The 27757-nt window shown below is 33.2% G+C and overlaps 1 protein-coding gene across 5 annotated transcripts in view; it reads left to right on the top strand.

The window, feature by feature from the left end:
• The window catches only part of LOC134697371 (telomeric repeat-binding factor 2-interacting protein 1-like), a 128707-nt gene that overhangs the window by 66881 nt on the left and 34069 nt on the right, over positions 1 to 27757 (top strand). For 2 of the 5 annotated variants that reach the window (XM_063559610.1, XM_063559607.1), the window contains exons 1-6: positions 2780 to 2934; positions 6206 to 6252; positions 12087 to 12200; positions 15749 to 15856; positions 22463 to 22577; positions 26167 to 26293. In XM_063559610.1, the coding sequence (XP_063415680.1) occupies positions 2821 to 2934; positions 6206 to 6252; positions 12087 to 12200; positions 15749 to 15856; positions 22463 to 22577; positions 26167 to 26293 (625 nt within the window). In that variant the 5' untranslated portion in view covers positions 2780 to 2820. Of the gene's footprint in view, positions 1 to 2779; positions 2935 to 6205; positions 6253 to 12086; positions 12201 to 15748; positions 15857 to 22462; positions 22578 to 26166; positions 26294 to 27757 lie in introns of those variants that run through there. The other 3 variants (XM_063559608.1, XM_063559611.1, XM_063559609.1) reach the window with 3 other exon arrangements.

The raw sequence follows: 27757 nt of genomic DNA, 5'->3' as shown, positions 1-27757 counted from the left end.
CCAATTACATTCTGAAGAATCGTTAAAGGTAAGTACCACAGACTTTTGTTCACTTATTTCGTATCTATTCTTGTTTGCAAAACTCGATTGGATATCCAGCATGGTCTGAAGTTCATATGGGTCGGTTGTAATTAATGTGACATCATCAGCAACAGTTGGAATACCACAGTATATTGAGCCAATGGTGGCTCCGATTTGGTTTTCTTCAAATGTTGTTAGTAGGGAGTTGACGAATATCTTATATGCTGACGGGGACCATATTCCTCCTTGTCTTACTCCTTGTTGTTCTATGATTTGATGGGAGAGTTCTCCTTTCCATTTAACTTTTGATGTCAATTCTGTATACCAATTTTCAAAAAATAGCCAGTTGTTTCCCTCAAGTCCTGTTTTGTGCATTTCTCTTAGGAGTCCTAAATGCCATAGTATATCGAAGGCTTTTCTGGCATCCATCAGAGCAATGTAAAGGCTTGATTTCCTTTTCTTTGCCTCCATTATTAGTTCCGTAATGATAAGTGCCGCAATACATGGACTTTCACCCTTTGTGAATCCTTTTTGTAGACTACTTTGTCTTTCTAATATTTTATTTTCATTTCTAGATAAGTGTATCTTCTCCACAACTTTGCCCACTGAACTTGTAATTGTTATTTTTCTATATGAGTTTGGGTCATCCTTTGGCTTTCCACCACTCTTAAAAACCGGGCACACTATTCCACTTTTGATAAGTGCTGGTATATGTACATGTTTAAACAAGAAGTTTATAATAAAAGCTAAAATAGATATTAATGAAGATCCACCATATTTAAGATGTTCAGCGGATATATTAAGTTCATCTGGTGATTTCCCATTTTTAAAAGATAAAATTGTTTTTTCCACAACGTCCGTTGATACATGTTCTATATTGTGTTGATTTTCTTCTAAAAAATATTTATGTAGGTTTTGTACATCTTGTTCTACATGGTTTTTAAAGATTGGGTCAAAGTTTGGATTTTCAGATGGTGTAGCGAGATCGTAAAAGTAGTCCGCCCATGCTTCTCTTATTTCAGGGTCTGTGTTGATTATTTCTTCCTTAAAGATGAATGCTGATGCACAGGTATTCCCAGGGTCTCTTTGTTTACGAATAAGCTGATAAAAACCTTCACTATCATTTTCGTTTAGTTCCATAATTCGTTCGTATTTTTCATTTCGCTTTTGTGCAGCCGATTTACGCTGTGTACTTCTGAGTACCTTCTTACTAGTTTTTAGTTCAATATATGCACTCTGAGTAGGATCTTTTTGCTTTCCTAACGACTTCCATTTTCCATAGCACTCTTTGCTTGTTTTTGCTGCTGCGGCTATGTCCGGGCTCCAACATATTTTTCTCTTTTTACGCTTTTTGACGGGTTGTTTAAATTGCTTTTCTGCGTTTTTATTTAGTATGGTACAGAGTTGTTGTATTTTCTCTGCAGCATTTTCACAGGTGATATCTGAGCTAAATAATTTTAAGTCATCTTCTACGTCCTTTGCATATTTTTGTTTATCTATTTTCTTCCAGATGATTCGTTTAGTCTGTTTTCTTATATTTTGAGTATCCTGTATTGGTATTGCACCCTGGAGTAACACCAGTACTGGGTCATGAGTTGAGCAGTTTTCTGGTTCTCTCATAAATGTTGTGTACATAGAGATAATTTCTTTACTCTGTATGATATAATCTATTTGAGATTCATCCCTCCCATTATAATGATAAAATGTATTTTGCCTACGACATTGATTTGGAATGAATAGTTTTTGCTCCTCTAGAAAATTTTTGAATGTTTTATCTCTGGAAATCCCATCCTTTCTGTGAAGTGAAGCATTCATATCTCCACCCAGAATAATGTCAGCGGTAGCACTAAATTTTTCCATAATTTCTGCTATTTCATCCAGTATGGCTTGATAGTCATCCTGTGTATTGCTGCCTCTTGTTGGCATGTAAGCGCAGATAAGTATTAATGGCTTTTCGTACTTTAATTTTATAGCGATAATTCTGTTTCCACCATCTGGGAGTAATTCAGAGAACTGGTCAAATTTCTTGCGTACGCATATAGCCACCCCCCCATGTCCTCTTGTCCGTTCCCTTGGTTCAATCATCTTATCCTCGTCAAAAGACTTAACATGACATTGAAAGTCCGAAAATTCTGTGCCAATTATATGCTTTTCATGCTTATAAAGCCAATGTTCTTGCACAAAGATTATATCTGCTCTATTGCTTATTTTTTCAAGATATAGTTTGTTGGATCTATATCCTTCTACGTTAAAAGTTAGAAGTGATATGGTGCATTTGTTGGATTGACGTACGGATTTTGCAGTTGGAATTGATGTTGCATCTGGTGATGAGGATGTGACTGGATTGCTGTTGGATGATGTATCCAGTGTTGTTGTGGTATTGGTTGGACATGCGGGTGGGGCTGGATCTGATGCTGTGGTGTTATTTGCTGATATCTGTTCGGTTGCTGACTGCACGTTTGTTTGTTGGATGATGTTGTTTCCTTTGCTGGTTTTCTGTGATTCTGATATCTCTGCTTGTTTGATCTCTTCCAATTGCAAGTCTGTGATCGAATGTGTTTGTTTTTGAAGTTTCCGAGTTGGGGTTGTTTGTTGTGGATACGTGTCCCACCTTCCGGTTAGTTACGCGACGTTTTGCGTCTTCATCACAGGAGAGTTACTATCTCGGAACTTGCACTTAGTGTAATTTGGGTACGATGACGTTTAATCATCGTTAAATATAATTTTTAGGGTCGTGGTAGTTTTATTTAGAACGAACTGGTGTCAAACTATATTGTCAGGGGCGGTAAATACGAAAAAATGGCGGAAAATGTTTACAAACACAGCAAGCACTTGTTTACAAAAGAAAATGAACCAATCCTATTTTTCTTGAGACCTTGCCCAGATAAATCTAAAATCAATCCATTAGTTGAGGTGCAGTATCTTCTTGAATTACTCTCAAAAATAAAAAAAACCAAAACAAAACAACCAGACCACGGCTCTTTCACAAGAAATTCCGGGTCCATTCGCGCCCATTCACGTTCGCACCCTATCACGTTTAATTTGCGCTCTTTCACTTTCGCACCCTACACGTTCGCTCCCAATTTTTATTGGTTTTGTGTTTAATTACTGTGTAATCAAGTTTTGGCAAGTGTATTCCTATAAGTGAGACAACGTGTTTTTGTTGTGTTGAATAAATCTTAATCTTGTTTTAGTTAGGGAGCTACCATTTGATTTAGGCAGGATGAGACACTTTCAAAAAAAAAAAAGTCAGGACGACAATATACATAAAAAAAGTCAGGATAAACTAAAAAAAAAGGGCAGGACCGAACAGAGTGAAAAATAAAAAGGCAGGACCGAACACTATACGACGGCATATTGCAAACAGACACTTAATAAATTATATTAACTAATGAGTGCAATAATTCAAAACTAATTTTGTGCAAAAACAAAACAAAAATTTGCTTCGCATGGATAGAAACAAGTGCATGTGCTCTTTGCCACACCAAAAAAAGAAGGTCAAATATTCAAATTTGTCTCCAATAAACTTCATATTGGTCATTTGCATAACTAGGTTGGTAGTCCCTTTTATTGAAATTGTGGTCAAGTGATGCAATAAAAATGAATGTCAATGATCAGCATAGACATAGTTGGGATAAAATTGCTCTTGGAATATACGCTTTCATGTCCATCCGGCCCCACATCAAACCAGCCCTAGTTGATCAAGCCCAATATTTTAAGTAAAAAAAATCCACAGCCTTAACTTACAGAGATTTTTGTTGAAAGTTTTTGAACATAGATTACTCACTTGCTTTGCTATGTTGTGCTAGCTCTTATTATTTACAAAAAGATCTAAACAACCTTTAAATTCCCCAAAATCTGTTGTTGAGCCATTAAAAGTGAGCGCACCCTGATTGGTGTTCTTGATTTGGTCCATATTTATATATGTTTTAACCAATAACTAAATTAATTAACTTTTTTAAAGAAAATCAATGCTAGCACTACCGTGACTGCATGCAATATTATATTTACCAGTCACTGAATTGCCAAACATGAGATTATAATTAAGGGGAAAGGCTTTGGATTTTCTATAAAATGTCCATATGTTAAGCATTGAATCAACACAAGGATAGATAATCCCGGAAGTGCATATAAATTAATTATAATACAGTTACAGGGAAGGCAATGACATTGCAAACGTAAAATGTGATTTTCGCGACCTCAAACTGTCTAAAGGGAAAAGATTCAGTTTTCTACTGATTTTTATCATTCAGACTTATTTAACTTGAAAACGAGTTTATGGACCCCTCTTTTTTAAAATGCCATTTGGTTTGATAACACGAGAAGAATATGTGTGCCAATTTTCATGAAAACGTAAATAGTGCAATTTTTTTAAATTTGATAAATTCTGAATAAAATATGCTGCAAAAATGATGTTTTTTATTACATTCGTGAACATTTGATAAAATGAGTTATTTTTTAATAAAAAAATGTATAAATTTTTAAGAGACATATAAACTACAGAAATTACAAATTATTCAGCAAAAAACAGTTTGTGTTTATCTTTTAAATAAAAAAAGTTCTGTCTTTCTTTTGAAAGAAAAATACAGCCACAAATATGAATTTTGAGCAAATATACATAATTTCGACCTCATTTAACTAAAAAAGCAGCACATGAAGGTACATTTTTATTACATATTTGATTTAATCAGGTAAAAAATAGTCTATATGGAAATTTTTTATCAAAATGTGAATATGGGATCAAAACTGTATTCAGTGTTCCAGCTAGGCCGTTTTCAGAGGGTGCGGTGCCCACCCTTTCCCGAGTGCCGCCCTGTGCCCTTTTTACAGTTTCCTAGGCGCCCTGCCTTTTTTGAAGATTGATTGTATATTAATTTGTTCGTATTGAAATGATACGCTAATTACTAAATTTTACCTGGGGAAAGTTTATGACTTTGTTTATGACCCCAAGCTAATCAACGGTTACAACTGGTGTCATAATCTGTTGTTATAGGTAATCCGTTTATCGGATGGGTAATTAATGGTATCAACATTAATTCATTCAAATAGAATTGGTCAGTCGGCAATTACATGTATCTTTGAAGAAATGTGCATACAACAACTTGGGCACAATTTGCAATGTTTACCTTAGTTTCATGGAGGAAACGTAATGACAGAAAGTTGAAAACCATGATAAACTCGTTGAAGACAATGTTTTAATTGTTTTCTGAAAACCCGAAAAATCAGACGTATTTGTCATTGACTGTCCTCATTTTTTATGCAAAAATAACAAAATCTGCCGCCATATTGTGATCCTATTTTATACATCATATTTACGTACTGTTTATAATCCTCCAAAAAAGATGCACACTCAAAATAAAGAAAGATAACTCAATCTGATTTTTTGCTAGCATTGAGTAACCCATTTACATATTCTAAAATATGTCTAAATACTTCTTGCTTAATATGAATGATACAATTTTTCACTGTTGCTATATATCCTAACATTGTGCATTTACTGAGCACAGCTGTTTTGTGCTGTATTGCCATTAAGCACAGCAGGGTTAGAAAGGTGAAACTGGTAAAATGTGCCAGACCATAGAAACAGAATGAAACAGGTCACCTTTCAAAACATACTGCATATAAAGCTCAACTGTGCCAAACAATGATCTAAAAACTTGTGTGACAAGCTGCTTGACAAGTTTTTCAGCATACAAAGTAGAAAGGTAGAGTTCTATATGGGCTAATGATGTTGTTCTTGTATAACCTGTGATTCAACGAATAAACACAATGTTTGATTGATATCTTTTATTAAAACATGCCCTTTTCATATAATCATATCACACGTTAAATGCCCTTTTTCAGGATTCACACCCTGCCCTTTTGAAATCCTAGCTGGAACACTGCTATTGTATGCCTTTAATACACAAAAGCGTTGGCTTATAATCAAATAATCAATAGATCATTCTAATATAAAAATATGAAAGAAAATATGGTATAATTGTCAATGAAACTAGAATAATCAATTAAAACTACTGGTATCTAATTATCTATTAAAAAACTATTGAAATGATAATATATTTAAAAAAAGAGTCACATATGTTTTAATGCATGTAATGACAACTAATATCAAACATTGTTATCTTCTTAGTTTAATGTCTGACATCAATAATAATGTTTAATTTTATGTTTTTTTTTACTTCAGTATGGTGGTGGGAAGGTCCTTTCTAAATTTGTGACTGGAGCTATCAAGTAAGTATGAAATATAAGTTAATGAAGCCATACCATTTTATAAGGGTTGAAATTCATAAATCTTATGCATTTTTCTGCTACCTTTTCCATTCTTCAAAGTTATTATGATTCGAAATTGAGTTATTGGTTATCCCTAGTAATGGGGTGGGAAAACATTGAATTATACCAATAACACATCATCCAGGAAAACATACATGTTTAAAGTCATAAATGTATATTCTTTAATGCTTTTTGCCTTGTCTGCAATACTGTTATACAAGTGAGCAAAGGGGAGATATTTATTTGATACAGTGTGTTCTAATTCTGTTTCTCTGTCCTGAGGTGTTTTCTGTTTCTCTGTCCTGAGGTGTGTTCTAATTCTGTTTCTCTGTCCTGAGGTGTGTTCTAATTCTGTTTCTCTGTCCTGAGGTGTGTTCTAATTCTGTTTCTCTGTCCTGAGGTGTGTTCTAATTCTGTTTCTCTGTCCTGAGGTGTGTTCTAATTCTGTTTCTCTGTTCTGAGGTGTGTTCTAATTCTGTTTCTCTGTCCTGAGGTGTGTTCTAAATCTGTTTCTCTGTCCTGAGGTGTGTTCTAATTCTGTTTCTCTGGCCTGAGGTGTGTTCTAATTATGTTTCTCTGTCCTGAGGTGTGTTCTAATTCTGTTTCTCTGTCCTGAGGTGTGTTCTAATTCTGTTTCTCTGTCCTGAGGTGTGTTCTAATTCTGTTTCTCTGTCCTGAGGTGTGTTCTAATTCTGTTTCTCTGTCCTGAGGTGTGTTCTAATTCTGTTTCTCTGTTCTGAGGTGTGTTCTAATTCTGTTTCTCTGTCCTGAGGTGTGTTCTAATTCTGTTTCTCTGGCCTGAGGTGTGTTCTAATTCTGTTTCTCTGGCCTGAGGTGTGTTCTAATTCTGTTTCTCTGGCCTGAGGTGTGTTCTAATTCTGTTTCTCTGACCTGAGGTGTGTTCTAATTCTGTTTCTCTGTCCTGAGGTGTGTTCTAATTCTGTTTCTCTGTCCTGAGGTGTGTTCTAATTCTGTTTCTCTGTCCTGAGGTGTGTTCTAATTCTGTTCTCTGTCCTGAGGTGTGTTCTAATTCTGTTCTCTGTCCTGAGGTGTGTTCTAATTCTGTTTCTCTGTCCTGAGGTTTGTTCTAATTCCGTTTCTCTGGCCTGAGCTGTCTTCTAATTCCGTTTCTCTGGCCTGAGCTGTGTTCTAATTCCGTTTCTCTGGCCTGAGGTGTGTTCTAATTCCGTTTCTCTGTCCTGAGGTGTGTTCTAATTCTGTTTCTCTGTCCTGAGGTGTGTTCTAATTCTGTTTCTCTGTCCTGAGGTGTGTTCTAATTCTGTTTCTCTGTTCTGAGGTGTGTTCTAATTCTGTTTCTCTGTCCTGAGGTGTGTTCTAATTCTGTTTCTCTGGCCTGAGGTGTGTTCTAATTCTGTTTCTCTGGCCTGAGGTGTGTTCTAATTCTGTTTCTCTGACCTGAGGTGTGTTCTAATTCTGTTTCTCTGTCCTGAGGTGTGTTCTAATTCTGTTTCTCTGTCCTGAGGTGTGTTCTAATTCTGTTTCTCTGTCCTGAGGTGTGTTCTAATTCTGTTCTCTGTCCTGAGGTGTGTTCTAATTCTGTTCTCTGTCCTGAGGTGTGTTCTAATTCTGTTTCTCTGTCCTGAGGTTTGTTCTAATTCCGTTTCTCTGGCCTGAGCTGTCTTCTAATTCCGTTTCTCTGGCCTGAGCTGTGTTCTAATTCCGTTTCTCTGTCCTGAGGTGTGTTCTAATTCCGTTTCTCTGTCCTGAGGTGTGTTCTAATTCTGTTTCTCTGTCCTGAGGTGTGTTCTAATTCTGTTTCTCTGGCCTGAGGTGTGTTCTAATTCTGCTTCTCTGTCCTGAGGTGTGTTCTTAATCTGTTTCTCTGTCCTGAGGTGTGTTCTAATTCTGTTTCTCTGTCCTGAGGTGTGTTCTAATTCTGTTTCTTTGTCCTGAGGTGTGTTCTTATTCTGTTTCTCTGTCCTGAGGTGTGTTCTAATTCTGTTTCTCTGTCCTGAGGTGTGTTCTTATTCTGTTTCTCTGTCCTGAAGTGTGTTCTTATTCTGTTTCTCTGTCCTGAGGAGTAGATAGGTAGAAATACCAGGTTCATTAGTGTGCACAGCCTCTTGTATGAAAGGCCTGCGACTCTTTATAAAAAAATCTGAATGTAAGTTATACTCACTTCAGAGTATTTTCACCCATAAGATTTTTTTGTGAAAATTCTGATTCTCTGTTTGTAGGGTCTCAAGGAAGACTAGCTTTATTGTTGCTTACCATGCTAACTGTATTATCCTCTAAACAAAGTATTTATTTACCTGTTTACTTGGTTTCCGTTCTTTTACTTTAGTTTGCCTCAACCAAATGCTATTAAAGTTGTACACATTTATTATTACCACAAAACACAGTTCAAGTTTGATTTTGGGTGGAATCACTTTAACCATTCTTAAATTATGTGCCTTTATAAACGGGACAAAGGCTAAACCTACAGTTTGCTTTCTCTAACATTAATTTGCCTGAACTAATTGTTATGAAACTTATACACATCGCTTAAATAATTATTATCACAAAACGGTCCTGCATCTGTAAGTGGAAGTTGACTCCTGAATCTGCAGCTCATAGACACATTCTGCCTTTATTTCTGTCTATGACGAATGAACATCGTCATGATCAATGTGATGCACATGGTAATCTGCGTAGCAATTTATTTGAAAGTTGAAGAAATCAGAAGACTTGTTTCATCCAAAATTGAATCCAGAAAGGAGGGATTTTGGCTTCAAATTTCAGGTTCATCTAATGAAAGATTTTGACCACTTTTTAAACACTTAAGTGTCTATTTCATATGAATCAATCAATTTATGTGAAAGATTTTAACTGATTTAGTCATTAAAAACGATCCGATTCAAGCTCTAATATGAAAAATCTATCAAATATGCCGAAAAATGTCACTTTCCAGTTGATTTTTGTCAAAAATGAAAGTGGCCGAATTCGTGTTTATCTTCAACCTTTATATATGTATTATATAATAAAATACAACTTACATTTCAATATAAAGGATGAACACCAATGTGGCCACTTTCGTTTTACACGAAAACCGTCTAAATTTGAACTAAAATGCTAGAATTGTGAAGATTTCAGTAATTTAGCATGACTTTATGGTGCTAGTTACAGATATATGTGAATTGTTTTGTCAAAAACAGCCCATATTTATGTAATTGTCTTTTTCAGATTGGCTCAATATGGGATTATGTTTCCTCTGGAGATTACATTTCTATTCACTGCTGAACTTTAATTGTCATTTTCAGATTGGCTCAGACTGAGGATTATGTTTCCTCTAGAGATTACATTTCTATTCACTGCTGTAATTAAATTGTCTATTTCAGATTGGCTCAGAATGGGGATTATGTTTCCTCTGGAGATTACATTTCTATTCACTGCTGTAATTTAATTGTCTATTTCAGATTGGCTCAATAAGGGATTATGTTTCCTCTGGAGATAACATTTCTATTCTCTGCAGAACTGTGATTGTAATTTTCAAATTGGCTCAGGATGGGGATTACTGTGGATTCATTTTTATACGCCCATCAAAATTTTGACGGGACGTATTATGGTATACAAATGTCTGGTGTCCGTCCGTCTGTCTGGCGTAAACATGTCGCACCATTACTTGAGAACGACTTATCTTAATTTCATGAAACTTAATATAGTTGTTTTTTATGATGGTCAAATGATCTGTATACTTTTTGGAGAAAATAAGATTTAAACTTTTTGAGTTACGGCACTTTGTAACTAAAACAGGGGTGTGTTTTTTTCACATGTCACACAGTATCTCAAAAACGATTCTTGATTATTGCTTAAAACTTTATGCACTTCTCAGTTATATTAATCTTAATATCTGTATACTTTTTGGTGATGATTCAAAATTTCATTTTTGAGTTATTGAGTATTTTGTAAAAAAGGGGGAGGTTTTTTTTACATGTCGCGCAGAAACTCAAAAACGATGTATGATTATTGCTTAAAACTTTACACACTTCTTTGTTATATTAATCTTAAGATCTGTATACTTTTTGGTGATGATTCAAAATTTCATTATTGAGTTATTGAGTATTTTGTAAAAAAGGGGAGTTTTTTTTTTACATGTCGCGCCGTATCTCAAAAACAATTTATGATTATTGCTTGAAACTGTACACACCTCTTTTTAATATTAATCTAAAGATCTGTATATTTTTTGGTTTGATTCAAAATTTTATTTTAGTGATATTTGTAAAAAAAACCCAGGGTGGGGGGTTTCACATGTCCCGCCATGTCTCAAAACAATAAATTGTTATTGCTTTAAACTTTATCAGAAACTATTTATGATTATTGCATAAAACTTCCACACAAGACGTCGGGCGTATCATGCGCTCATGGCGCAGCTGTTTATTATTCGTGGTATACCAATTTTCGTGGGTTTCGTGGGCCACAGCGAACCAGGAATTTAAGAATTCAACTAAGAATAATCCTGAGAAATGTATATGGAGTCGGATGTTTATTTCCGTTTATGTTATGCAGTTCTAATAAAGTGTTGACTAGCGGTAAACATTGTAACATAACACATGTTTTTTATTGAAAGAAGATACAAGTATTTTGATTAAATCTATAATAAATATATCGAATGTCAGTAATAATTTACTTTTTAAAATTGATTAAAACTGTTAATGGGAAATAACTGCAAGTTGTCAATTACCGTGTCATAGTTTGGTTTACCAGTAATTAAAAATCAATAGGATTAAGTACTAGGTAATATTGTTTATGACAGGAACATTCATGTTCACACCTTATACTTACATCACTGTTTATTATATCGTGATTAGGGAAATGAGCTTTCAATCATCAAGTTTAGAATGCCTTATAGAATTGAGACAAGAATTTATTAATTGTACGACAAACAAATAATTAGTTGTCTCTGTCCATTATTGTAATCGAAGTTATCAATGAACACTTTAACCTAGAATGACCAAGCGAGGATTTTGACAATTCAAAACTTTTTCAATGAATTCCTTCTTTTTTGTTTTGTTTTATTATTGATCAAACCAAGGAGGTTATATGATCTCCTAAATCAAAAAGAAATCCACGAATTACATATCTATTTTTTTGTTGTTGTAAGCAGCAATTCACGAATTTACGTATACCACGAAACGTCTTTTTTTCTCTATCCACGAAAATTGATACCCACAAAAATAAATGAATCCACAGTATGTTTCCTCTGGAGATTACATTTCTATTCACTGCTGTACTTTAATTGTCTCTTTCAGATTGGCTCAGGATGGGGATTATGTTTCCTCTGGAGATTACATTTCTATTCACTGCTGTACTTTAATTGTCTCTTTCAGATTGGCTCAGGATGGGGATTATGTTTCCTCTAGAGATTACATTTCTATTCACTGCTGTAATTTAATTGTCTATTTCAGATTGGCTCAGGATGGGGATTATGTTTCCTCTGGAGATTACATTTCTATTCATTGCTGTACTTTAATTGTCATTTTCAGATTGGCTCAGGATGGGGATTATGTTTCCTCTAGAGATTACATTTCTATTCACTGCTGAACTTTAATTGTCTATTTCAGATTGGCTCAGGATGAGGATTATGTTTCCTCTAGAGATTACATTTCTATTCACTGCTGAACTTTAATTGTCTATTTCAGATTGGCCCAGGGTGGGGATTATGTTTCCTCTGGAGATTACATTTCTATTCACTGCTGTACTTTAATTGTCTCTTTCAGATTGGCTCAGGATGGGGATTATGTTTCCTCTGGAGATTACATTTCTATTCACTGCTGTACTTTAATTGTCTATTTCAGATTGGCTCAGGATGGGGATTATGTTTCCTCTGGAGATTACATTTCTACCAAATATGTATTGGATTGTGTAAAAAATAATCATCTTATGGATACAGAGAAATACAAAATGAAAAGGTTTGGAATATTAGTTTCTTAATGCTGGGAATGCTGGGCTCCAAACTAATAAAACAGTCAAAAGTCTACACTTTGATAACAAATGAAAAATTTACTTGCTCCAAGTTTTTACTTCTAATACTGTAATCAGGTATTTATGAATGTCATTTTGGCTTCAGAAAACACACTTCCTGGGAACAAAAATGTGAGAAAAGATTGAACAAGTTTTTTAGCTCACCTGGCCCAAAGGGCCAGGTGAGCAAAGGGCCATGTGAGCATATGCCATCACTTGGCGTCCATCGTCGTCGTCGTCTGTCATTGTAAACTTTTTCAAGAATCTTCTCCTTTGAAACTACTAGGCCAAATACTTCCAAACTTTAACTGAATGTTCCTTAGGGTATCTAGTTTATAAATTAATTGTATCCGAAGTTTTGATCTATCAACAAACATGGTCGCCATTGCTAAAAATAGAACATAGGGGTCAAATGCAGTTTTTAGCTTATATCTCAAAAACGAAAGCTTAAGAGCAAATCTGACATGGGGGTAAAAATGTTCATTAGGTCAACATCTATCAGCCCTGAAATTTTCAGATGAATCAAACAACCCATTTTTGGGTTGCTGCCACTTAATTGGTAATTTTAAGGAAATTTTGCAGTTTTTGGTCATTATCTTGAATATTATTATAGATAGATATAAACTGTAAACAGCAAAAATGATCAGCAAAGTAAGATCTACAAATAAGTTAATATGACCAAAATTGTCAATTGACCCCTTAAGGGGTTATGGTCCTTTAATGACAATTTTTCACAATTTGTTCATCATATTTGCTAACTTTAAAAAATCTTCTGCTCTAAAACTACTTACTCAACCAAATTCAACCAAACTTCAACTGAATGATCAGTAGGGTGTATAAAATAAAGTTTGTGTTTTATTTTTTATTTTGTCAAAAAACATGGCCGTCATGGCTAAAAATATAAAACTGGGTAAAATGCTGTTTTTGGCTTACATCTCAAAAACTCCAGCATTTAGAGCAAATAAGACAAGAAAGTTAAAGTATTTATTAGGTCAAGGTCTACCTGTCCTGAAATTTTCAGCCGAATTGGGTAACTGGTTTTTCAGGTATAATGCTCCTGAATTGATGATTTTAAATAAATTTTGCAGTTTTTGGTTATTTTCTTGAATATTATTATAGATACAGATAAACTGTTAATTGCAAAAATGTTAAGCAAAGTAGGATCTACAAATAAGTCAATTTGACCAAAATTGTCAATTGACCCCTTAAGGAGTTTTAAAGACTTTTTTCACAATTTGTTCATCATGTTGACTTACTTTAAAAAATCTTCTCCTTTGAAACTGCTGTATCAATTTCAGCCAAACTTATGCTAAATGAGTTTCAGAGTATCTAGTATAAATTTTATATTTTATTTCCTTTTATGTCAAGAAACATAGCTCCTATGGCTAAAATAGAACATAGGAGAAAATGATTTTTTTTTTGCTTTTGAAGAAAATAGGACGATTCAAAGAACATTTAAATAAATTGAAAAGCCAAAATAATCATTGATGGGAGATTTAACCAAAAAAATTTAGGTTAGCGATTCAGGCTCTTGATAGCCTCTTGTTTTATATACATGGTTGATATGCCTGTATCATGTGTATACATACTTATTCCCTGACACAGAAATTAATTTACAAGTGTGTAACTTGGATTATAGTTCTTCATACTAGAAACAAGATTAATTAGGATAAATGAGAAAAAGGAATTGCTTACTGATGTTAGATTGTTGAAAGGAGGTCAGCCACTACTGTATTATGTTTTAAAATGAGTCTCCAAATGTAAGAAATTATCTCCTCTGCTTTATTGAATTGGTGCTTAATGCTAACATAGTCTCTATAACCTTTATTAATATGCAATCATTTTCAGATGTAAAAATCAATGGTAAAGTGAAAAGTTTGTTAGTAGTGAAAAGACAATATTTATAGTTACTGTGGATTCATTATTATTCGTGGGATACAGGGTTTCCCCTGAGTCAATTAATTTTTTTTTGCCACTTCTTTCACCAAGTCAATATGTTTTTTGCAACTTAATATTTTTTTCGCCAAGTTACATATATATTTTTTTCATTCAATTCAATTCAATTCAATTCAATATTTTATTGGAAAGAGCACAATAGAGGCGTGATCCAAATACAGACAATTATAATATTAAAACAACATATAAATGAAATAAAGATTCATGTAACAAGTCATGAGCCAATTCTATGTATACAAATACATTATAGACTGATATTGATACCATAGACTTATATTTCAGTATTATTATAGATTTTCGTATATTTACTTAAAACACACAATACAAGATATTTATATATATATATGTATATGCACAAACTACTGTAAAAGATTATTATCTGATGAAACGGTATGGTGGTCTCTTAAATCAAGCGCTTCTTCAATATACATACAAATAGATTTTAATTCCTTTTCAGACATAGGATTTAACATTTTGGTAAAATTTTCATCCAAATTATTTGAATTAATATCATTTATTTTATATTTAGATCTAATGTTTTTATATTATTTAAAAATTTCCTCCCCATTCCTGTCATTAAAAGGAGAGGAGACAGCAAAATTTTGCTTCAAACACATGCGTCGCAGATTAATTAAAGTGGTTAATAAATCCTTTATGTAACATGTGATGGACCATCTATTTAATTGTATCATTTTGTCAAACAATATACATTTGTACAATCAACAACTTTATTAAGTAGTCCTTTGTTGTAGATGGCTATAAAATGCAATCAGCTGATTATTGATTTTCTGTCAAAATCTTAATGAGTTCAAGGTTAATTTCGAGTATTGTCCGATCAGGGTAAAGTCTGGGAAATCTGAAAAAAAGTAAATAACCAAGATGGTTGAAAATAAATCTTTATATATTTTTCTTTCGCCAATGATGAATTTTAATAGCCACAATTTTTATTTTTTGGCAAATTGTGAAAATGGTGACCGCCAGCGGAAAGCCTGGTGGTATACCAACTTTTGTGGTTTTCATTGGAACAGATGAAATACGTTTTTTAAATCTTCAACGAATTACAAATTTGCTTTTAGGTTGTATACATTCTTTGACAAAACTACAAAATCAAATATCCATAAAAAAATGCAAGATTTCCTCATTCAAGGAAAATTGGTACCCACCATAAAAAAAGATTACACAGTATAAAATAATAACCAAATATACTTAGATTTAGTCAATGTTAGTATGCTAATTAAGAACTAGAAGTATTTTCTCTGGAAGAGTTTCAACTCATATCAGGATATCTTGATTCATTACACAAACAAAACTGAATTCTAATACTTGTATATATTTATCAAGCATCTTGAGATCATAGAAAACAAAGGACCTTAAAGAATATCCAGATAAATTCTAAGGTCAGCTGTAATTTGGCAGTAAGCTTAGTTGCTGTGCAATCCCATAATTTTAAAACAAAACATATTATTTTAGTCAGCACCAATGCATCAACTTTAAATGGCTTTACATGTGTTTATCAGTAGAAATGTTTGTATAATTTCAGACAGGGAAGTAAAAAGTTCAGTGTTGACAATGCTGAAGAGTTGAGTAATGTTAGTGATGATCTTAGTCCCTCCAGTTCTGTTTATATTGAAGCCAAAGATATCAAAGGGTACTATTTCTTGTTATACCAAATGTTGAATTGATAAGCTAAGGTTAAATGCTTTTTCTAAGAATGAAATGTTCATAATCAAAAAAACTTTGATCACATAATAACTTGCATACAATTTTAAACAATTAAGTTCACATTCCAGGGTTCTCGCTTAGGCAAGTCCATGAGTTCTGGACTCATCAAAATCTGTCTGGACTCACCATTTTCAAAACTGGTGAGTCCACAGATGCATCAAGATTAAATTATTTTGTATAAACGGAACACAGTTAAACACAAATATCATCATTTATAGCTAAAGTTTAAAAGTAATCTGAATTTAATGTCATTTCATTGTTAGGCCATGAACACTAAAATATTATAAGTTATATGGTTGGCTACTGACCCCATACGGATCCATAGAGGGTTAGTGAAATTCATAGGGGGTGAGGCCGGAGGGATTTTATTCACCCTCTATGGATCCGTAGGGGGTCAGTAGTTAACCGTATAACGAATTTATCCGATGCTGGACTTTTCTGCGGCGTTTTGTTGAAAAATAAACAATGAAACACAACAACATTAATAAATGACGTCGCCATTAACGCGTCATGAACCCCATATGAAACTTACTTACCCCATACGGTCTCATAGGGGGTCACCACTGTGGTCCGATAATACATTATATTGCAGTAAAATATCTTCTTCTTGCTGTTGGTCTCACCATGGCCAAAAATGATTAGTCCCTGGACTCGCCTTCAAAAATCCTTAGCTGAAAACCATGTCACCAACTCACATCTAGTTTGTGACAATATAAACCAGTGAAAATGTGGTATGATTGTCAATAAGACAACTTTCCACAAGACACCAGATGACACCTAATGTGGCATGAGCACAAATAAATGTAGGCCTCAAGAGGTGCGATTGGGACACTTAAGTGCTACAGTCACGCTGATGTGTAATGGTCTATGACAAGGTGTGTTAGTCCATTCTCTGATGTGCAATGGTCTATGACAAGGTGTGTTAGTCCATTCTCTGAAGTGCAATGGTCTATGACAAGGTGTGTTAGTCCATTCTCTGATGTGTAATGGTCTATGACAAGGTGTGTTAGTCCATTCTCTGATATGCAATGGTCTATGACAAGGTGTGTTAGTCCATTCTCTGATGTGCAATGGTCTATGACAAGGTGTGTTAGTCCATTCTCTGAAGTGCAATGGTCTATGACAAGGTGTGTTAGTCCATTCTCTGATGTGCAATGGTCTATGACAAGGTGTGTTAGTCCATTCTCTGATGTGCAATGGTCTATGACAAGGTGTGTTAGTCCATTCTCTGATGTGTAATGGTCTATGACAAGGTGTGTTAGTCCATTCTCTGATGTGCAATGGTCTATGACAAGGTGTGTTAGTCCATTCTCTGATGTGCAATGGTCTATGACAAGGTGTGTTAGTCCATTCTCTGATGTGTAATGGTCTATGACAAGGTGTGTTAGTCCATTCTCTGATGTGCAATGGTCTATGACAAGGTGTGTTAGTCCATTCTCTGATGTGCAATGGTCTATGACAAGGTGTGTTAGTCCATTCTCTGATGTGTAATGGTCTATGACAAGGTGTGTTAGTCCATTCTCTGATGTGCAATGGTCTATGACAAGGTGTGTTAGTCCATTCTCTGATGTGCAATGGTCTATGACAAGGTGTGTTAGTCCATTCTCTGAAGTGCAATGGTCTATGACAAGGTGTGTTAGTCCATTCTCTGATGTGTAATGGTCTATGACAAGGTGTGTTAGTCCATTCTCTGAAGTGCAATGGTCTATGACAAGGTGTGTTAGTCCATTCTCTGATGTGCAATGGTCTATGACAAGGTGTGTTAGTCCATTCTCTGATGTGCAATGGTCTATGACAAGGTGTGTTAGTCCATTCTCTGATGTGCAATGGTCTATGACAAGGTGTGTTAGTCCATTCTCTGATGTGTAATGGTCTATGACAAGGTGTGTTAGTCCATTCTCTGATGTGCAATGGTCTATGACAAGGTGTGTTAGTCCATTCTCTGATGTGCAATGGTCTATGACAAGGTGTGTTAGTCCATTCTCTGATGTGCAATGGTCTATGACAAGGTGTGTTAGTCCATTCTCTGATGTGCAATGGTCTATGACAAGGTGTGTTAGTCCATTCTCTGATGTGTAATGGTCTATGACAAGGTGTGTTAGTCCATTCTCTGATGTGCAATGGTCTATGACAAGGTGTGTTAGTCCATTCTCTGATGTGCAATGGTCTATGACAAGGTGTGTTAGTCCATTCTCTGATGTGCAATGGTCTATGACAAGGTGTGTTTGTCCATTCTCTGATGTGCAATGGTCTATGACAGGGTGTGTTAGTCCATTCTCTGATGTGTTATGGTCTATGACAAGGTGTGTTAGTCCATTCTCTGATGTGCAATGGTCTATGACAAGGTGTGTTAGTCCATTCTCTGATGTGCAATGGTCTATGACAAGGTGTGTTAGTCCATTCTCTGAAGTGCAATGGTCTATGACAAGGTGTGTTAGTCCTTTCTCTGATGTGCAATGGTCTATTTGACACATAGTTTCTAGTTTAAATTTTACAGCAGTGCAGTTATTATTAGAATTTTATTTGTTTAGCAGTCAGTATATAAATTTACTACTTTTCAATCTGTATATTTAAGTGTATTAAAGGACTACTTGCTGAACATGACAAGTGACTGCATAATTTTGTCTCTTTTATTTTCAACATACTGTATGTTGTAGTTAAAAAATTCAAACATATTATTTTGGTATGTTTTCAAATTTTTATATGCAGATGTGGTATAATTTGCCTTTGACTTTTATGTAGATTTTGACATCAATTAATCGATATTTACACCATATATATTACATATATATATATATATTGTTTTATTATTATTATTTATATTGTTTTATTAAAGTGCAGCATATATGTAGTTCAGCAATAAGGACATTTATACACTGGTAAATGATGGGTAATAACTAGTTCAAATATTGTTTTCAATAAAATTTGTTATTTTGATATTTTATCCAAACAATAGAACTGTTGACATTAAATGATCATATGAATACTTAAAATGAAATGCATAATGAACTTCAGGAGTTCAACAATATTGCATTAAATGTGTCTGGGCAATTTGCAAAGGAACAAACAGTAAAATTATACAAAGAACAGAAATCCTATGTCCCCTGCATTGCACATATTTTATCTATCCAAGAGCAATAACTAAAAAAAGGTTTTCTATTAAACTTCTTACGAACGAAAGGTTCAGAGCATATACAATGTAATTTGAAATAATATAAATATTTCCAAGAGACATAACTTCTTTAAAATGATTTTACCAGAATCATACACATGAGAGCGATAACACTGCAATTTATCATATAATTGGCATTTCCAAGGGGCACAACTCTAATTTCCAAACATGTCAAAACTGCTGATATAAACATATGATTTAAATTCATAAAAATCTGGTAAGAACAATACTCATGAGAGCTTAACCAATGAAATTTTTCATAGAGTTAATATTTCCAAGAGCCATAACTTTTTTAAAATAGTTTACTGTTCTGATTTTCTAACTTGTCTGAGACAATCTAACAATGCTTATATATGAATAAACCTGTGATATAAGTTTTATACACATTTAGAAAGAATTGTACACATGAGAGCCCTAACAATGAAATTTTCAATAAAATTACTTCTAAGGGGCATAACTACTTTAGAAATACAGTTGTTTGGCACTGATTTTCAAAATTTTTTCAGAGACATTGCTGATATAAACCTATGATATTAGTTTTATAAAAATCTTGCAAGAATTGTACACATGAGAGGGCTAACAAGACTGGATGGTGGGGGACAAAAAGTATTGAAATAATTCAGATTTTAAAGCATCTAATCATTAGTTGTAGCCCATTTTCAAGAGAACCAATAGTCCTATAGCTATGCCATTTTTTGTAAATTGCGGAACCTGGAAGAATTGGTATAGGTTATGTAAATTGGAATGTTTCACATAGACGAGACTGTAAATATTATAAGTAATTGTTTTTATACGACCCCAATTCATAAAAATCTGGTAAGAACAATACTCATGAGAGCGTAACCAATGAAATTTTTCATAGAGTTAATATTTCCAAGAGCCATAACTTTTTTAAAATAGTTTACTGTTCTGATTTTCTAACTTGTCTGAGACAATCTAACAATGCTTATATATGAATAAACCTGTGATATAAGTTTTATACACATTTAGAAAGAATTGTACACATGAGAGCCCTAACAATGAAATTTTCAATAAAATTAATACTTCTAAGGGGCATAACTACTTTAGAAATACAGTTGTTTGGCACTGATTTTCAAAATTTTTTCAGAGACATTGCTGATATAAACCTATGATATTAGTTTTATAAAAATCTTGCAAGAATTTTACACATGAGAGGGCTAACAAGACTGGATGGTGGGGGACAAAAAGTATTGAAATAATTCAGATTTTAAAGCATCTAATCATTAGTTGTAGCCCATTTTCAAGAGAACCAATAGTCCTATAGCTATGCCATTTTTTGTAAATTGCGGAACCTGGAAGAATTGGTATAGGTTATGTAAACTGGAATGTTTCACATAGACGAGACTGTAAATATTATAAGTAATTGTTTTTATACGACCCCAAAATTTGAAAAAAAATTTCGTCGTATATTGCTATCACGTCGTCGTCCGAATACTTTTAGTTTTCGCACTCTAACTAATCTATGAAATTTTAACACAAGGTTTATGACCACAAAAGGAAGGTTGGGATTGATTTTGGGAGTTTTGGTTCCAACAGTTTAGGAATTAGGGGCCAAAAAAGGGCCCAAATAAGCATTATTCTTGGTTTTTGCACAATAACTTTAGTTTAAGTAAATAGAAATCAATGAAATTTAAACACAATGTTTATGACCACAAAAGGAAGGTTGGTATTGATTTTGGGAGTTAAGATCCCAACAGTTTAGGAATTAGGGGCCAAAAAGGGACCCAAATAAGCATTTTTCTTGGTTTTCGCACCATAACTTTAGTATAAGTAAATGGAAATCTATGAAATTTAAACACAAGGTTTATGACCATAAAAGGAAGGTTGGTTTTGATTTTGGGAGTTTTGGTCCAAACAGTTTAGGAATAAGGGGCCCAAAGGGTCCAAAATTAAACTTTGTTTGATTTCATCAAAAATTGAATAATTGGGGTTCTTTGATATGCTGAATCTAACTGTGTATGTAGATTCTTAATTTTTGGTCCCGTTTTCAAATTGGTCTACATTAAGGTCCAAAGGGTCCAAAATTAAACTTAGTTTGATTTTGACAAAAATTGAATCGGTTGGGTTCTTTGATATGCTGAATCTAAAAATGTACTTAGATTTTTGATTATTGGCCCAGTTTTCAAGTTGGTCCAAATCGGGGTCCAAAATTAAACTTTGTTTGATTTCATCAAAAATTGAATAAATGGGGTTCTTTGATATGCCAAATCTAACTGTGTATGTAGATTCTTCATTTTTGGTCCTGTTTTCAAATTGGTCTACATTAAAGTCCAAAGGGTCCAAAATTAAACTTAGTTTGATTTTAACAAAAATTAAATTCTTGGGGTTCTTTGATATGCTGAATCCAAACATGTACTTAGATTTTTGATTATGGGCCCAGTTTTCAAGTTGGTCCAAATCAGGATCTAAAATTATTATATTAAGTATTGTGCAATAGCAAGAAATTTTCAATTGCACAGTACTCAGCAATAACAAGAAATCGTCAATTGCACAGTATTGTGCAATAGCAAGAAATTGTCAATTGCACAGTATTGCGCAATAGCAAGAAATCTTCAATTGCACAGTATTGTGCAATAGCAAGTATTTTCAATTGCACAGTATTGTGCAATAGCAAGAAATATCTAATTGCACAGTATTGTGCAATAGCAAGAAATTTCAATTGGAGTTCAATTTTTCTCATTGAAATTTCATAAATAAAAAGAAAATTTTTCAAACACTTTTTTGAGAGGATTAATATTCAACAGCATAGTGAATTGCTCAAAGGCAAAACAAAAATTTTAAGTTCATTAGACCACATTCATTCTGTGTCAGAAACCTATGCTGTGTCAACTATTTAATCACAATCCAAATTTAGAGCTGAATCCAGCTTGAATGTTGTGTCCATACTTGCCCCAACCGTTCAGGGTTCAACATCTGCGGTCGTATAAAGCTGCGCCCTGCGGAGCATCTGGTTAAAAATTACGATACAATTAATAAAAAAAAAATGAATAAAGGGAGATTAGTCTTGGTAACTCATGACAACCATGGATGATAATTGCATGTGATGATTAAAGAAGAAGTTGGGATATAAACTTTTTAAAGTACTACAATGATAACAACAGAACTGAAATCACTTTTGAAATTTATCTCTATTAACTTTATTAATGATATGTATTGATGCAGAGTTTTTCATTTAGAATGATTGCTTGTCCATAATTGAATAGTCTATGACCTTTAGAAGTTATTTGTTTTTGTGTTCATGAGTTGAGGTGTCAATAAAGATTATGCTTCATCTCATTGTTAATGATATTGGCCATTTACATAAATATTTGATAAAACTTATGATCTATTTATTCCCAGAAGAACTAAGTACACAGACGAAGAAGATGTGGCAATGTTGAGTTACATTGTAACGGAGCATCGTCAGAATGCTATACATGGAAATCAACTGTATAAAGACATGCAAGTCTTAAAGGTAAATTTAGGAAGGGGATAGTTCATGTATTAAGTATAGAAATAGTTAACACCATTAACATGATAATGAATCTAAGATATAGAAATAAGGGATGTGATATATTTGCCAATGAGACAACTATCCACCAAAGATAAAAGGATGAGGATATACAACATGAACACTTAAAGCCTTCAACAATAAGGAAAACTCATTGCCCATGAATGCAAATCTATAGAAGTTTCAGTCATTGAAATTCCAAAAAAAACTTTATAATTTTGTTATCGATGTGCACAACAAACTACACACACAAAATGTAAAGATGTAAACAACCTTTTTTATACGACCGCAAATTTTGAAAAAAATTTCGTCGTATATTGCTATCACGTTGGCGTCGTCGTCGTCGTCGTCGTCGTCGTCGTCCGAATACTTTTAGTTTTCGCACTCTAACTTTAGTAAAAGTGAATAGAAATCTATGAAATTTTAACACAAGGTTTATGACCACAAAAGGAAGGTTGGTATTGATTTTGGGAGTTTTGGTCCCAACATTTTAGGAATTAGGGGCCAAAAAGGGCCCAAATAAGCATTTTCTTGGTTTTCGCGCTATAACTTTAGTTTAAGTTAATAGAAATCTATGAAATTTTAACACAAGGTTTATGACCACAAAAGGAAGGTTGGTATTGATTTTGGGAGTTTTGGTCCCAACATTTTAGGAATTAGGGGCCAAAAAGGGCCCAAATAAGCATTTTCTTGGTTTTCGCGCTATAACTTTAGTTTAAGTTAATAGAAATCTATGAAATTTTGACACAAGGTTTATGACCACAAAAGAAAGGTTGGGATTGATTTTGGGAGTTTTTAGGAATTAGGGGCCAAAAAAGGGCCCAAATAAGCATTATTCTTGGTTTTCGCACAATAACTTTAGTTTAAGTTAATAGAAATCAATGAAATTTAAACACAATGTTTATGACCACAAAAGGAAGGTTATTATTGATTTTGGGAGTTAAGGTCCTAACAGTTTAGGAATTAAGGGCCAAAAAGGGACCCAAATAAGCATTTTTCTTGGTTTTCGCACCATAACTTTAGTATAAGTATATAGAAATCTATGAAATTTAAACACAAGGTTTATGACCATAAAAGGAAGGTTGGTAATGATTTTGGGAGTTTTGGTACTAACAGTTTAGGAAAAAGGGGCCCAAAGGGTCCAAAATTAAACTTTGTTTTATTTCATCAAGAATTGAATAATTGGGGTTCTTTGATATGTGGAATCTAACTGTGTATGTAGATACTTAATTTTTGGTCCATTTTCAAATTGGTCTACATTAAGGTCCAAAGGGTCCAAAATTAAACTTTGTTTGATTTTGACAAAAAATTAATCGGTTGGGTTCTTTGATATGCTGAATCTAAAAAAGTACTTAGATTCTTGATTATTGGCCCAGTTTTCAAGTTGGTCCAAATCGGGGTCCAAAATTAAACTTTGTTTGATTTCATTAAAAATTGAATAAATGGGGTTCTTTGATATGCCAAATCTAACTGTGTATGTAGATTCTTCATTTTTGGTCCTGTTTTCAAATTGGTCTACATTAATGTCCAAAGGGTCCAAAATTAAACTTAGTTTGATTTTAACAAAAATTGAAATCTTGGGGTTCTTTGATATGCTGAATCCAAAAATGTACTTAGATTTTTGATTATGGGCCCAGTTTTCAAGTTGGTCCAAATCAGGATCTAAAATATTATATTAAGTATTGTGCAATAGCAAGTCTTTTCAATTGCACAGTATTGCACAATGGCAAGAAATATCTAATTGCACAATATTGTGAAATAGCAATATTTTTTTTAATTAGAGTTATCTTTCTTTGTCCAGAATAGTAAGCAAGAAATATCTAATTGCACAATATTGTGAAATAGCAATTTTTTTTTTTAATTGGAGTTATCTTTCTTTGTCCAGAATCAACTCAAATCTTTGTTATATACTAGTACAATGTATATTCACTTTTTACTACCAACTGATAAATTAAAATAATCTTTACCATTCAGTGATAACAAGCAGTTTTTTTTACATCTTAATATTTTATGATGTATTTAAATGAGTAGTTATTGTTGCAAACTCCATTAGAAATTTAATTGAGATTAATTTGGAATAAGGGAAAGGGGGATGTGTTAAAAAAAATTGGGTTCAATTTTCTCATTTGAAATGAAATTTCATAAATAAAATGAAAATTTCTTCAAACATTTGTTTGAGAGGATTAATATTCAACAGCATAGTGAATTGCTCTAAGAAAAAACAAAAAAATTAAGTTCATTAGAACACATTCATTCTGTGTCAGAAACCTATGCTGTGTCAACTATTTAATCACAATCCAAATTTAGAGCTGAATCCAGCTTGAATGTTGTGTCCATACTTGCCCCAACCTTTCAGGGTTCAACCTCTGCGGTCGTATAAAGCTACGCCCTGCGGAGCATCTGGTTCTGTTTATCTTTCACCTGTTTGAACAGCTATAACTGATTTACAAAATAACATGAATTAAAATTTAGTGGGCATTGATTTAATTTATATCTAATAAATTGTGAAAATTTAAATTAATTTTCAGTTAATACTAAAAAATTGTGAAATCTTGAATTTTAGGAAATGACAAGTCAAAATGAAAATTTCGCCCATCTCTTACTATAATTAGCTGAAATTACCATTCTACACATTAATACCTGCCATTTCCTTCCTAAATGAGGCATTGACTTGCATTATTACAGAATGCCTTATCAAAGAATGCATTGTCCAACAGTTTTTATACTCCTATCGTACTGGGGGCATTAAGTTTTACTGTTGTCCATCTGTATGTCTGTACATCCCAAAATTGGTAAACGCTATCTAACTTAAGTTTTACTCAACCAAATGTTATACGATTTATACACAATGCTTCCAACCACAAAACACAGATGAATTTGCGTAGTCACTTTTATCATTCTAGAGTAATGCCCCTTGACAAATGGAAAAATCGATGAATTTTTCATTTCTATTCTCTAACTTTAGTTTGCCTGAATAAAGGTTATAAAACTTATATGCAATGCTTATTACCACAATACATAGATCAAGGTTGAATTTTGGTGGCTGCACTTTAACTTTTCTTGAGTTATGATCCTTAACAAATGAAACTTATACACAATGCTTATTACCACAAACACAGATTAATTACAAATAAGGAAAGTGTCACTTTTACCGTTCTTGAGTTATGCCCCTTTATAATCTTATATGCAAGCAGGGGCCCATGGACACATAACCCATTTATTTTTTTTTCAAGTCAAAGGAACAGGAGCATTAAGGCCTGGTTTTGACCCAGGAAAATAAAATGTTTGATGACTATTTCAAATAATGTTTAGCAATGCATAGGGTCAAGAAAAATAAATGAAAAATATAAAGATTTTTATCTGATGACGTCACAATTACGACATATTATGTACTGATTTCACCAAAAGGATGAAAAATTCAGAATTTATTCAGTTTACTATCGTTATTTCCGTTTTCAGTAATTTAAGAATATGTATAATTACTTTTTAATTTGCAGTAATATTTGGGCCAAATAAAGGGCCTTATTGAACCTACTCCTTTTATTTTTTTCAGATTACAAAGCATACAGCTCCTTCAATGAACAGTAGGATGAGAAAATGTATATTACCAAACATCAGCAAATACAATATCCCAAAGAAATGGAAAAAAATATTTTCAGAAAAAGTTTCACCTAAAAAAGGTACGTCATTTATTTCTTTCATTTTTCCACATTTATTATTGTTATCATCTATGTTAATATTTTCCCCAGTTATAATTGTTATCTTTGTTATTCCCTCTCCCCAGTCCTAATAATTATCTTCTTTGTTATTCCCCCATTATTATTGTTATATTCTCTGTTATCCCCAGGTCATTGTTGTTATTTGCTGTATTTATATATATCCAATTCATTATTGTTATCTTCTTTTTTTTTTATATATTTTCAAGGTCAATATTGTTATCTTCTTTGTTATTTTCCCCTTGTCCTTATCATCTTCTTTGTTATTTTCTCCTCTCCAGTAATTTTTGTTTTCTTCTCTGTTAAATATTCCCACAGCCATAATTGTTACATACATTAATGGTCTGTCGAAAAGTTGAAAATCCTAAACTGTCAACACAAGGAGGTTATTTCAGTGAAGGCTCAGCCTGAAGTGAAATAATGTTTTAGCCATAATGGTTGACAATTTTGGATATTCATTGCTTCTAAGGGGCCACAATTGTTTAATTATTCCCAACTAGCAGTTGAAGGGCATTTTGAACCATTGGAAAAGTACTAACCTTACTGTATTGTAACAAATACAAGTTAAGGTTAAAAAATAAATTGTGTCTTTAATATGAATTTCTCGTATGAACAACAAAGGTAGATTTTTTTTTGTAAAATATGGACGGTTTATCAGAGATATCATCAGTACTATATGTGTCCACTAAAAGAAGGATGGGATTGATTTGGGGGTTATGGTCTCAACTGTTTAGGAATTAGGGGCCTAAAAGAGGCCCAAATAATTATTTTTGTAGTTTCCAGCAGGCATGGGGTAATCGTAATCAGTAATCGTAATCAGCTGTAATTGATTACATTTTGCAGTGTAATTCTATGTAATCAGTAATCATGCCATTTCTGAATACAAGTAATCGTAATGTAATCGATTACATTGTGAAAAACAGGTGTAATCATGATTACTTTAAGATTACATTCATATGATTACTTGCTGATTACAAATCTTGTATATACATGAAAACAGTTTTTGATAAACAAGATGAAAATAAGAAAATGTAAAGCTTGAATGAAAATTCATGAAACTAGTATTCACAATGATGGGACCTTGTTTAATGTGATAAATTGAATCATCTTTATAACAAATTTGTATATCCAAGAGTTGTATTTTGTTAACAGTTTACTAAAGGAAATTGCCTCTCCAATATTTCATTGTAAGATTGAGCTCTTATGATACAAGAATATGCCTTGAAACCATTTTTTCCCCCTTGATTGAAAACTTCTGATATTAACTCCAATTTCATATAACATGTATAAGTTTACTCAATATTGAAATTCAAATGCAGAAAACATTTAGTTACAATTTGACTTTGATGGTCCACATTAATATACATATATTATATGAGCACACTTAATTCAAAATGGAAGTTAAAACCAGATTTCATTTATTGACAA

Source organism: Mytilus trossulus, chromosome 14 (assembly GCF_036588685.1).
Source record: "Mytilus trossulus isolate FHL-02 chromosome 14, PNRI_Mtr1.1.1.hap1, whole genome shotgun sequence".
Lineage (NCBI taxonomy): Eukaryota > Metazoa > Mollusca > Bivalvia > Mytilida > Mytilidae > Mytilus > Mytilus trossulus.
The sequence above is the reverse complement of the archived record's forward strand: the minus strand, read 5'-3'. Positions and strand labels throughout refer to the sequence as shown.